This window comes from Bos indicus x Bos taurus, chromosome 4 (genome assembly GCF_003369695.1).
Source record: "Bos indicus x Bos taurus breed Angus x Brahman F1 hybrid chromosome 4, Bos_hybrid_MaternalHap_v2.0, whole genome shotgun sequence".
In the NCBI taxonomy this organism is placed as follows: domain Eukaryota; kingdom Metazoa; phylum Chordata; class Mammalia; order Artiodactyla; family Bovidae; genus Bos; species Bos indicus x Bos taurus.
The window spans coordinates 16,901,701-16,911,809 of record NC_040079.1 but is presented as its reverse complement, the minus strand read 5'-3'; the positions used below and the strand labels follow the sequence as shown (position 1 = coordinate 16,911,809).

Genomic DNA, 10,109 nt, shown 5'->3' with positions numbered 1-10,109 from the left:
CTGTTTTCGAGGGTAAAACCTTTGGAGCTATAACGTGGGATTTTGTTTCTTGAACTACAACTCCCAGCATGCCTCGCCCCCCTATTATTGGTACTAAGTGTGGTTTCCTAGGATAGGTTAAAAGGAAACTCTGACATGACGTACGAAGAAGGAAAAAAAATTGAAAACGTTGTCTGAGCGCGTTATTCACAGAAGCCCCAGTGGCCTAATGGATAAGGCATTGGCCTCCTAAGCCAGGGATTGTGGGTTCGAGTCCCATCTGGGGTGGCAAAGTTTTTGTTGCCTTTAAAATGAACTTTTCAATAAAACTTTTACCTTTTCCGCTTCTTAAACAATTATAGCGAAATATGCCAACTTGATTTTACTTTTTAAAGATGGGAAGTGTATGCATGGTTTTTCTAGGTTTGGGGCTACATTTTGCGATAGACTCCCATTTCCTTCTGAGCCGTAATCTCGTTAAGATTTTGGGAAAGCCGATAGATTGAATTTTGATATCCCCTTTAGAAATAAAATCTCAAAGTTTTCTATTTTTAAGTTGACACCCACTTGCGATATGCCCTCCTTTTCTCCAGGTTCAGCGGTGCTCCGTCAGCGAATGGCGTCTGACATGACGCAGTCAGGAAACGAACAAGGACTTTCTTTCTCTCCGCCAGGCTTTTTCCAGGCCATTCAGTTACACTCGGCTTTCGTTTGCTTTTCTCTTAGGAAGCCGCTCGGCGTTCGATTAATGCTGCTCGGCAGAGAAGGGAAGTGAGACATCCCACTGTCGTGCAATCGATAGGGGGAGCCTGCAGTCTGGTCCCAACCCTACCATTAAGCGGCTGGGCAGGAGGGTGAGGGAGCAGGAGGGTCGTAGGGCGCCATCCCGCACCCGACTCGGCGACTGGAAAATGGCGGCCTTAGGGTCACCGCTGCGCACTTGGCGAGGCCTTCTACGGGAGTTGCGCTACTTGAACGCGGCCACAGGCCGACCCTATCGCGACACCGCGGCCTATCGGTATCTCGTCAAAGCTTTCCGTGCACATCGGGTACGGAAGCCTGTGTCCGGGTGCTCAAGCGTCCCCTTTCCGGGGAGGGCGGGAGAGTCGCGTCTGGGCGGGACGGAGCGCGCCTGGCCTTAACCCGCAATTCTGAGGCCCAAGCTTCCTCCAGACAGACCCAGGCCCTAGGCCCTGGTCTAAGACCTAAGCCCAGGGACTAAGCAAGGACCGGCGGGAGAGCAAAGTCGTCCTGGGGTGGAGCCGTCCCTGGAGATTGCACTGGCTGTCTTTGGCCTGTGTGGATGGGAAGGTTAGAGGAAAGTGAAATGGAAGAAACAGAGGGACAAGCAGAAAGATGAGTGTAGGGTTACTAGTCACAGCATCTATCCAACACACACCTTCACTAGGAGAGCTATTCTGAGAAGCAGTTGTAGATGGAGCGAGGGATATGGGAGCTACTTGAAGAGCGTGACTACGCCGCCACTTTTAGCTGGCTCCGTGATAAAGAAGCCGCCTGCTAATTGAAGAGACGCGGGTTCAACTCCTGGGTGGGGAAGAGCCCTTGGAGGAGGAAGTGGGGGCTCATTCTTACCGGGTCCCAAAGAGTGGGACAGGACTGAGCACGCACGTTGTAGAGCTGAACTAGACACCTGTAATGAGGTGGTACTGTTGAATGTGTGATGTATGACCAAGTAACAATTTTTCCATCTGTAGCAGATAAATATGAACATCCATCAATTCAGTTCAGTTCAGTCGCTCAGTCGTGTCCGACTCTATCCATCATCCTTGGACAATTCCTTTATGAATTCTGCACTCCAGCACTCTGTTTACCACGGATAGGCAAGATGGAATGAAAGATAGTTTCTTTTTTCAAATGGGGCAACTGAGACTCAGGGACAGTTGAACTATACAAGCCCAAGTAGATTTAGAGTTACTGATCTGACTTGGAAAGAATTTGCAACCTATCTCAGAAGTTGAATAATTAGCTTGGGCTTTAGCGAAGGAAACCTGGTGTCCTTTGAACAGTGTGGAAAGGGGAGAACCATTATCTTAAACTCTTGATTGTCTGAGCCATGGAAGTTAGAATGCAAAATGTTAAAACTAAAGTTCAACTAAGTTTTGAAAGGTCACAATAGTAGGGACTAACAGGAACTTGACTAAAAATGATGAGTAAGATCCACATGGGTCTTGTCTTTTAAGAAGCTTGCGTTCCACCTGAGGAGCCATTTGACCAAGGACTTAGAATAAACAAATGCTAAAGGAGTAGAGACCCCGGAGTCCTGGTATATAGAAGAGGTAGGCTTTACAGGATGGAATTTATTAAAATTTATTACCCAGGAACTTTAAGAATATTAGAGTTAGCAAGTAAGTGAGGGTTAGTAAAAGTCCAAGAAGCTGCACAACTGAAAGTCAAGAGGAGAGAGGAACTGACAGTTGAGAGCAGCTGAAGGAGTACGTCAAGGCTGTATATGTCACCCTGCTTATTTAACTTATATGCAGAGTACATCATGAGAAACGCTGGGCTGGAAGAAGCACAAGCTGGAATCAAGATTGCTGGGAGAAATATCAATAACCTCAGATATGCAGATGACACCACCCTTATGGCAGGAAGTGAAGAGGAACTCAAAAGCCTCTTGATGAAGGTGAAAGTGGAGAGTGAAAAAGTTGGCTTAAAGCTCAACATTCAGAAAACAAAGATCATGGCATTGGGTCCCATCACTTCATGGGAAATAGATGGGGAAACAGTGGAAACAGTGTCAGACTTTATTTTTGGGGGCTCCAAAATCACTGCAAATGGTGACTGCAGCAATGAAATTAAAAGACACTTACTCCTTGGAAGGAAAGTCATGACCAACCTAGATAGCATACTCAAAAGCAGAGACATTACTTTGCCAACAAAGGTCCGTCTAGTCAAGGCTATGGTTTTTCCAGTAGTCATGTATGGATGTGAGAGTTGGACCGTGGCGAAAGCTGAGCGCTGAAGAATTGATGCTTTTGAACTGTGGTGTTGGAGAAGACTCTTGAGAGCCCCTTGGACTGCAAGGAGATCCAACCAGTCCATTCTGAAGATCAGCCCTGGGAGTTCTTTGGAGGGAATGATGCTGAAGCTGAAACTCCAGTACTTTGGCCACCTCATGCAAAGAGTTGACTCATTGGAAAAGACTGATGCTGGGAGGGATTGGGGGCAGGAGGAGAAGGGAACGACAGAGGATGAGATGGCTGGATGGCATCACTGACTCAATGGATGTGAGTCTGAGTGAACTCTGGGAGTTGGTGATGGACAGGGAGGCCTGGTGTGCTGCGATTCATGGGGTCGCAAAGAGTCGGACACGACTGAGCGACTGAACTGAACTGAAGGCTTAGGGTGTGGTGGATGAAGTGGAGGAAGATAGGTAGGCAGGAATTTAAACTTTATTTTAATTGTAACAGGAAGTCACTCTAAGATTCTTAATGTGACAAGATTATAGTTTATACCTTATGGAGGCAACATTATTTGCCCTTGAGAGAGCCTTGGAAATGGCTGTGAAATCCCTTGGGAATAAATGTGAAATTCATGCTAAATATTCTAGAAACAACTCTTTGGAATGCATGAGAGGAATGGGGTATGGTTTCTATTTCCTGCTGGCTCAGAGCTAACTCAGTAATCATCTTTGCCCATTGTCTCTCCTTTCTTTAGGCTGAAGGGATTCAATTAGGGAAAGATCTTCCCTTTCTCTATAGGGAAAATACAGCTTTCTTTTTCATTAGATCTCTTGATCTCTGGTGGTTCATTTACTACGTTATATTACTGACACTTCTTTCCTCATAATTCAGGCTTATCTGAATCAAGATTGGTTATGTGCTGTCTTATACTAATGTAGAGTTCCTATTTAAAATTCTGTCAAACTAGACTTAAGAGATGAATGTTACTCTTTGTTGATGCTTAACGTTAGTGTTGATCTCATAAATTTTTAATTATAAAAGTTAAATTGAAAAAAAAAGTTAAAATAGATGAATTCTGTTTTTGAGCAGCTTATATTTTCATATATATGATCTGCAGATCTTAAATCAGACATATTAATTTTCAGATTCCAAACCTAGATATTCCAGTAAAGAAAGGTCAAAGAAAAGCATATGTAGGCAGTGGTGCCCAGAGCTTAATCCACACTTGGTCAGGGCTCCTTAAGTCATTTGAGGCTGTGCACACATCTCCCTCTCACCTTTCCTACCCCTTTATCAAGCCTCAGAACATAAAACTAGTCAAGTAAAGTCTGTGTTTTAATGTACTTAATTATGAAAGTTAATTATGACCAGCTTCTGATGACCTTAGGTCATCAGAATATAGATTTTTTAAATGAAAATGTACATTATGAGGGAGTATAATTAAGTAATATCAACATATGATTCTTATATAAAACCTTCATTTTGTTACTGGTGAAGACAAAACTATTTTTCAGACAAAATAAGTTTTTAATTTTTATTGAAAGTCATGTGCCATATTAACCAAAGTCAACAGTCACATAAAATAAAGCAGTCCTTCATTTTTTGAAGGGTAGAAAGTTCTGTATTTTATTCCTTAGGTGACATTAATGATTAGTGACCTGACTATAGTTCCCCGTCTCTGCATTAACCAACGATGGAAACTCTCTGGGCTTTAGATCCCTCATTCGTTAAATGAGGATGTTGAAAGGAGGTAACTTTATTTTTCCAGTATTAAAATTTGAGGACACTCAATGAAGTGCTTCAGTGAAACTCGTAAAATTCTTCAGTTAACAGGTGCCCAAATGACAGATGTATTAAGTATACACAAACATATGTTTGTATTTCCTGTGTGCAGTTTACTTTTATTCTGGAGAATGCTTGTTTAATAATGCTCTCAATACAGTGCCCCTGTATCTGCAGCTGGGCTGTTAATAGACTATCTGACCTTGCTACTTCTCCAGGTCACCAGTGAGAAACTGTGCAGAGCCCAGCATGAGCTTCATTTCCAAGCTGCCACCTATCTCTGCCTGCTACGCAGCATTCGAGAACACGTGGCCCTTCATCAGGAATTTCATGGCAAGGGTGAGCGCTCAGTGGAGGAGTCTGCTGGCTTAGTGGGTCTCAAGTTGCCCCAGCAGCCTGGAGGGAAGGGCTGGGAGCCATGAAAATGGAGAAATTCCTTGGATGCTGTCTTCATGCAAGAGTTCACTAATTTTTGTCAATATGTATTTATCATTAAATTTTTTTTTTAATTTAGGGGTTTTCTCTGAAATTTTGTTGACTGTTTCTCAGGGAGGTTTCATCTTTACTCTCTGAATTTACTGAAGTTCTTACACTGGGCTGATTGATGTTCTTGATTTACTTTGAAAACTCTTAGTTATTTTTCAATTTAGAAAGTAATGCAGCCTATTATTAAGGAATTCAAATAGTATAGACATATAAAATAAAGCCCTCTCATCTTTTCCCTGTATCTCCCTCCCCTCTTCCAAACCCATTACCAATCCTACAATTGCTAACAGTTGGTGTGCATCCTTCTAGATGCTTCCTATGCACAAACAAATAATTATACAGATGCATCTTTTATTTAAAAATACACAAATACGACGTTAAGATCCTGGTAGGAAACAGATGGTACGTTCAAACAGGGTTATTGAGAGTTAACGACGGGATATATATGTATATGTATGTGTGTGTGTATATATAAAGATATGGTTTGAATTAAGGTGAACGAGACGGGCTACAACAGTGGAGAGCTAGTGCCTCGCTAGGCCTGACCCTTAGGTAATGAGAACACAGCCACCACTCAAGTACAAGCTGCGGAAAGACCAAGGAGAGGGGGATGGATTGAGAACACTGACTTCTCTCCCCTCTGCCTTCTACCCTTCGTGTCAAATTGCTCTTCCTCTTGAATTCTTTATCAAGGTGAAGGACTCTACCATGCACTTGGCTGAAAAAGTCAAGAACTTGGGCTTCATTCTGTATTTCTCTTTCTTCTCACTCTCCACATCCAATCAATAAGTTTGGAGTGAAAAACAGTTCTGCAAGAACTGTTAGCATCACTGTCTCTGTCCTAGTTGAAGCACTGGAAATCATTGGGCTGAACTATTAAAGTAGACTCCTAAATGTTTCCTTTGCCTCTAACATCCTGAATTCCTTAAATAAAAATCCTCTCTGAACTACCAATAATTCTTTAGCTGTGCCCCCTTTGTGGTATATGTCAGTTTCTTCTGGTATAATCGTAGACATACAACCTCTTTTTCCCTGAACTACCAGCTCCTTTACAGTAAGGAAGACACCTCTTTCATTTTTGTATTCTGTAAAGCGTCTTCCACAGTGACTTACATAGACTTTCAGTATTTTGAATGCACGGCTCAATTCTACTCACTAGGAGTACAACCTAAACAAACACTCATTAAGTACTTCAAAACATCTTTTTCTTCTAAGAGATTAACATTAAAATAACAGTATTGAGAGTCAAACCAAGCATCTATTCAACTGAACAGATCAAAAAGTAAAAATGTTTAATATCCTATCTCCCCTGTTTTATTTCATATATGCGTGTGTGCTCTGTTGCCTCAGTCGTGTCCGACTTTGTGACCCCATGGACTGTAGCCCGCCAGGCTCCTCTGTTCATGGGATTCTCCAGGCAAGAATACTGGAGTGGGTTGCCATTTCCTCCTCCAGGGGATCTTCCCTACCTAGGGATTAAATCTGCGTCTCTTCCATCTCCTTGCCCTGGTAGGTGGGTTCTTTATCACTAGTGCCACCTGGGTATATTATTATCTGAAGATGTTTTACTTTACTAAGATGAAGAAAGCAAAAGGATTAAGATAGACCAATCTTTTGATTGCTTTTGTTATATACCCAGCAGCTGTATATAATAATTTTTTTTTTTTTTTTTTTTGGTTACGTGGCTTGTGGGATCTCAGTTCCCCGACCAGGGATTGAACCCAACACACAGCAGTGAAAATGCCAAGTCTTAACCACTGAACTGCCAGGGAATTCCCATAGCATTTTTAAAGAATGAGATTTGAGGCAGAATTGCATAACAGGGTGGTTGTTTAGTCAGTAAGTCCTATCCAACTCCTTTTCAGCCCCATGGACTGTAACTTACCAGGCTTCTCTCCATGGGGTTTCCCAGGCAAGAATACTGAAGTGGGTAGCCATTTCCTTTTCCAGGGGATCTTCCCAACCCAGGAATCAACTTGTCTCTCTTGCTTGGCAGGTGGATTCTTTACCACTCAGCCCCAAGCCCTGAATAGCAGGATAAGAAATACTTACTATGGGTTTGAAATCATATAGTATGCATGCTCAGTCGCTTCAATTGTGTCCTACTCCTTGCGACCCCATAGACTAGCCTGCCGGGCTTCTCTGTCCATGAGATTCTCCAGGCAAGAATACTGGAGTGGGTTGCCATGCCCTCCTCCAGGGGATCTTCCTGACCCAGGGGTTGAACCCACATCTTCGGCTCCTGCACTGCAGGCAGATTCTTCACTGCTGAACCACCAAAGAAGCCTGAAATACAGACGTAGGCTTTAATCCCACCTTTATAATTTACCACCTTTATAATGTGTGTGATCTTGGCTAGGTTAATTGACCTGGGCTTGTTCCCTCTTCTGTAGAATGGGAATGCCAACAAGGTAGTTATAACAAATGAGAATAATACTTACATAAAACATTTGCACAGTACCTAAGTGCTTGACAAAGAAAATCTTGTTTTCATCTCAAACCACTGCACCCTTATTCTTTTATCACGAACCCTTCTCTAAGCCCTGGAGAAGGAAGTGGCAACCTGTTCCAGTATTCTTACCTGGGAAATCCCATGGACAGAGGAGCCTGGCAAGCTACAGTCCATGGGGTCAAAAGTCAGACAGGACTTAGCAACTAAACAACTTCTCTAAGCCCTATTGCTACCAGTCTTCTGAAATAAATTATTTCCCATGGTTTAAATGATTTGCTTAGGCCATTTCTGTCCATATATAACCAACCTGTACCTCTTATCAGTGGTCTTACTATCCAGAATTAACTGAACTCAACATTTGGAAGGAACCGATTGTGGAATATGAATTGTATTGGCGATAACCTTTCTATACTTGGAATGTCCCAAAACTAGGGACTCCTGAGGTTTGGGCACTTGTTAGCTCACTATTCTAATTTCTGATGTGGTACGTGCTTTATCATATTCCTTCACTTTAGTGTCTCTTACCTGCTATGCTTTAACTGCTTCCTTTCACTGAATTTTATTAGTATTTAAATATGCTCCAGGCTCTTCCATCTAAAAGCAACTATAATTGACTCTTGAACAATTTGGAGGATTAGGGGCACTGACCCTCCACTCAGAACTCTGAGTATAACTACAGTTGGCCCTCCATGGTTCTGCATCTGTGGATTCAGCCAACTACAGATCCGGTAGTACTTTAGTATTTCCCATTGAAAAAAGTCCAGGTATAAGTGGACCAGCACAGTTCAAACACCTGTCATTCAAGGCTCAGTTGTAGTCGGCTTTATCTCAAATATTTCTTCAGCTGCTCTCTTCTAACTTGTTCCTCTTTGCAAACGAATGTATTCAATGAATTGAATGTATTCAGTGAATTGAATGAATTTTCATTTTCTACATTAAAATTTTTTATTATTTATTTTTGGCTGTGCTGAGTCTTTGTTGCTGCATGTGGGCTTTCTCTAGTTGTGGCAAATGGGAGCTGCTCTCTGGTTGTCTGCGTGCTTCTCACTGCAGTGGCTTCTCTTGGAGCAGAGCACAGGCCTTTAATAGTTGTTGCGCTTGGGCTTGTTGTCTCACAGTATGTGGAATCTTCCTGGGCCAGGGATCAAACCTGTGTCCCCTGTATTGGCAGGCAGATTCTCAACCACTGGACCACAAGGGACGTCCTCACTTTCTATATTTTTTAAACTTGTAAAATAAGTTGTATTGAGGTATAATTTACATATAATAAATACGCAGGTCAACAAATAATGACAAATGAATGCACCTGTGGATTAACCACCCCAGTAAAGCCATATAATATTTTCACCACCCCTCAAAGTTCCCCTATGCCCGTTTGCAGACATCCCTCCTTCCCCACACCTGGTCCCAGGCGACCACTGACCTGCTTGTTGTCACAGTAGATTAATTTGGCCTGTTCAAGTATTTAATACAAATGCAGTCATAATATGTATGTACTGTTTTTAAGTTGGCTTCTTTGGCTCAGCAGACAGATTCTGAAGTTAATTATCTATGTTGTCTCATGACATTTTCTATTTTTCATGGCCATTCATCCTTAATCCACTGCAGTCTGGTTTCTCCCCTACTAGAACTGCCTTGCAAGTTTACAAATGACCTTCATCCACTAAACCCAATGGATCATTCCTTATCTTGCTGAGCTCTAAGGAGCATTTGCCACTATTAACCATTCCTTCCTTTTTTAAACTCTTGGCTTTCGTGATACATTTTGTTTTCTTCTCACTCGAGCCATTTGTCTTCAGTGTCCTCTTCTGTATATCCCTTACGTGTTGGTATTTCTTGGGTGCAGACCTAGGTCCTTAACCTCATACTCTACGTGCTTTCCCTGGTTGATCACCTCTATTTCAATGCTTTAATTATCAAGAGGCTAACTCCAGTCTATGCCCCCCACCCCAGTCAAGTTATAAAAACCTGTATGTCCAGTGGCCAGAAACCACTACTTAGATGCCTCAAAGGCATCTCAAATTCAGTGCATGTAAAATGGAACTTCCTCATCCCCCCATAAATCTCTCTGGCATTCCCTAACATTTTTACTCAATCACTCAAGTCAGAAATCTGAGTTATTCTAGACTGCTTCCTTACCTTCACATCCTCAGTTAAATAATCACTAAATTAGATTCTACCCCCTAAGAATCTTGAACCTCTATTGCTACTACCCTATTGCAGACCTACCTTATGTCTTGCATCTTTTCTCTGAAACTTTGCCATTCCTAATTGGTCTAAATTCAAATTATGCTCTTCAATCAATTAATATTCCATAATGTACAGATCTGATCTTGTCTCTCCAGCTTTTAACCCTTCAAGCTAAACTTAACAAGGTCCTCTAGGATTTGGCCCTTGCTAAATCTCTTTAGCTTCATTTCTCCTCTCTTTACATCTGACAGTCTAGCCATACAGAAATTCATTCAGTTCTAGAAGCCATGGCTCTC

At 42.2% G+C, this 10,109-nt stretch overlaps 1 protein-coding gene and 1 non-coding gene across 2 annotated transcripts; both read left to right on the top strand.

Annotated features, from left to right (window-relative positions):
• The first annotated feature begins 194 nt into the window (after positions 1-194).
• On the top strand, positions 195-267 carry TRNAR-CCU. The gene has a single exon. It is a non-coding gene; the product is annotated as a tRNA-Arg (tRNA).
• Positions 268-737: 470 nt separating this feature from the next.
• FMC1 (formation of mitochondrial complex V assembly factor 1 homolog) lies at positions 738-8,575 on the top strand. The gene is made up of 2 exons (XM_027538871.1): positions 738-1,028; positions 4,904-8,575. The coding sequence occupies exons 1-2, from the start codon at positions 891-893 to the stop codon at positions 5,105-5,107; spliced, it is 342 nt and encodes a 113-aa protein (XP_027394672.1). The 5' UTR covers positions 738-890; the 3' UTR covers positions 5,108-8,575.
• The last annotated feature ends 1,534 nt before the right edge of the window (positions 8,576-10,109 follow it).

What these genes read in the sequence shown, in the direction of transcription:
- FMC1 (XM_027538871.1), top strand. Translation starts at nt 891, where the DNA reads ATGGCGGCCTTAGGGTCACCGCTGCGCACTTGGCGAGGCCTTCTACGG. An exon ending in AAGCTTTCCGTGCACATCGG is followed by an intron (nt 1,029 to 4,903) that starts GTACGGAAGCCT and finishes CTACTTCTCCAG; the next exon opens with GTCACCAGTGAGAAACTGTG.